The 2417-nt window shown below is 57.3% G+C and overlaps 1 protein-coding gene across 1 annotated transcript in view; it reads right to left on the bottom strand.

Moving 5' to 3' along the window:
* Plxdc1 (plexin domain containing 1) overlaps positions 1 to 2417 on the bottom strand; it is a 61443-nt gene that overhangs the window by 28642 nt on the left and 30384 nt on the right. The window contains exons 4-6 of the mRNA XM_048785739.1: positions 2148 to 2217; positions 1408 to 1530; positions 761 to 879 (exon numbers count right to left, since the gene is read on the bottom strand). Coding sequence (XP_048641696.1) covers positions 761 to 879; positions 1408 to 1530; positions 2148 to 2217 — 312 coding nt within the window. The remainder of the gene's footprint in view (positions 1 to 760; positions 880 to 1407; positions 1531 to 2147; positions 2218 to 2417) is intronic.

The following is a 2417-nucleotide window of genomic DNA, read 5'->3' as shown; positions in this document are numbered from 1 at the left end:
TCCTTCCTTCCTTCCTTCCTTCCTTCCTTCCTTCCTTCCTTCCTTCCTTCCTTCCTTTCTTTCTTTCTTTCTTTCCCAGGGATTGAATTCATGAGGACCCCACCACTGAGCCACATGCCCAGCCCTATTTTGCATTTTATTAGAGACTGGGTCTCACTGAGTTGCTTAGCAGTCCACTTTTGCTGAGACTGGCTTTGAACTTTCAATCCTCCTGCCTCAGCCTCCCAAGCCGCTGAGATTACAGGCACGCGCCACTGCGCCCAGCCCAAAATGGTCATTTTCAAAGGCACATCTTGTTGCTCCCCTGCCTCGTCCTGCCCCGCTCTTGCCTCTCGGACCACACTGTCTTCCTCCAGAGCTTGGTGCCAGCCCTGATCTCTCCTGCCATGGGACCGAAACACATGCCTGTCTCTCCCCTGAACACGCTCCACTCTGCTCTTTAACTCCCATTCATCCCGCAGACCCTGTCTCTCTTCCTTGGGGAAGCCTCCTTTGGCCTCTGACAAGGTGAGGAGCCCCCCTGACAGGCTCTGCTGGCACCAGGTGCCTCTACTCAGGAGCACTTGTCACAGTAGTGATTCTGCCTTTGTCCCTGCCATTATTGTCTATCTCTCAAACACAGCCACCACTGCACAAGGACAGGGTGGGGCCTGCAGCAGGCTTGTTAGCATCCATATGCCTGGCGTGTTGCGGACTCCCTACAAACACCTGCTGGGGGGAGGAAGGCTGGGATCCAGTCTCTGTGGCGGGGCCCACTCACCTCTTTGTAGCCGAAGACAATGCGGCCATCACGGTGCAGAGCGGCCTGGAAGGTGAAGCTGCCCCGGTCCTCTCGACCTTGGAGGTAGACGTGGTCCCACTGAACAACAAAGACTGTCCCTGAGGAGAAGAGCAGAGACCTGGCTGGACAGCCAGAGCAGAACTGGCCAGGGGTTTGCTCCGTTCAGGATGATGGGCTTCATAGCAAACTTGAGACGGCGGAGAGCTGGGCAGCCCCCAGCCATCAGCCCGGCTTCCAGGCTGTGGAGCCAGAGGTCCTGCTTCAGCCCCCAGATCTCTAACCCCAGGCGGGGCCCCTCCTTCCTGTCAGACTGACCCCTTGAGATGAAAAGGACAGGAGATGTCTGTTCTCCTGGGTGAGAGTGAGAACCATCCAGGCCCCTGACATCTATTTCACCTCTATTAAGAGCAGACACATAGATTTTGTCATCTCACCAGACTCTGCAAGTAGCTGCATTCTGTTCCTGTCTTTCATTTGAGGAACTAGCACAGAAAGGTGGGGTGGCTGTCTGGCTGTGTGATAGTGGGCAAGTCCCTTGCCCTCTCTAAGCCTGGGGCTCCTCTAAAGGGGGTCGGTCCAAGAGATCCCTGGGGCTTCATGTCTTACACTCTGAGATCTGCCCTCACCATTGTCAAAGTAAGACACTGTGGAATTGTCGGAGTAGCCCGGGTTGAAGTTGGCCATCAGGGGGGCCACGTACTGGGTAGCTGTGAGCATCCGGTGGATCACGTCGCCCATGAAGATGAAGCCTGGGGGGGAGAGTCACAGAAGGGTTGCCGGAGGTGGCCTCCAGGGGCTGCTCCTGAGGGTCTTCTCCCCAAGGCTGGAGGAGAGCCTCAGACCCTTACATCCCATCCGGAGCTGATGGCTCTGGGTCTGGTGTGTGTGGAGCAAAAGGCCCCCAGTCCTAAGAAGGTTCTCGCTGTGTCTCCAGCTGGACACATAGCATGGGAACCAGAGATGACTCCCACCTCCCTGGATCCCTAGGGAAGTGGCACCCGGAATTGAAGTGCGTGGGAATCAGATGGGCTCCTGCAAGCAACACGGAGCCTGGTCCCAGGAACCCAGGCTTTCAGTGTGGTCTCCTCTTCCTCTCCCTCAGATTCAGAGACCCAGGGACCACAGGGACCTAGCAGGACACACACACGCACACACACACAGACACACACACACACACACACACGCACGCGCGCAGCATGAGGAGGATGCTCTGACAGTCCTGATCTCCCTCCTAAGATGGGGCACCCAAGACAGCAAACATGCATCCTCTCCAGTCCGTCTGTCTATTCAACCCCCTCTCCACCGAGACCCCTGCCTTCAGCCTAAGATGTCCAGACCTCCCCAGGGCCCTGCTGGCTCGCCTTACCTCCAGTTGCTATAGTGATCTGCCGCAGAGGATGCCCATAGAAAGGGAAATCGAAGGACAACACCACTCTCTGCAGGGGACGGGAGAGAGTCAGCATGAGCCAAGCCACAGGCCAAGGGTTGGGCACCCACACTTCCCCATGCCTGTCTGGACAGAGTGGGGGGCAGGTATGGCCAGAGCAGGCCCCTAGGACTGAAGGCAGGCACCCCCACTCTGGGTGAGCTCATGGGACCCACTAAGAAGCCCCCCCCCCCAGATCATAGACCTCAA

Source organism: Marmota marmota, unplaced genomic scaffold, assembly GCF_001458135.2.
Source record: "Marmota marmota marmota unplaced genomic scaffold, marMar, whole genome shotgun sequence".
NCBI classification, from domain to species: Eukaryota; Metazoa; Chordata; class Mammalia; order Rodentia; family Sciuridae; genus Marmota; species Marmota marmota.
The sequence above is the reverse complement of the archived record's forward strand: the minus strand, read 5'-3'. Positions and strand labels throughout refer to the sequence as shown.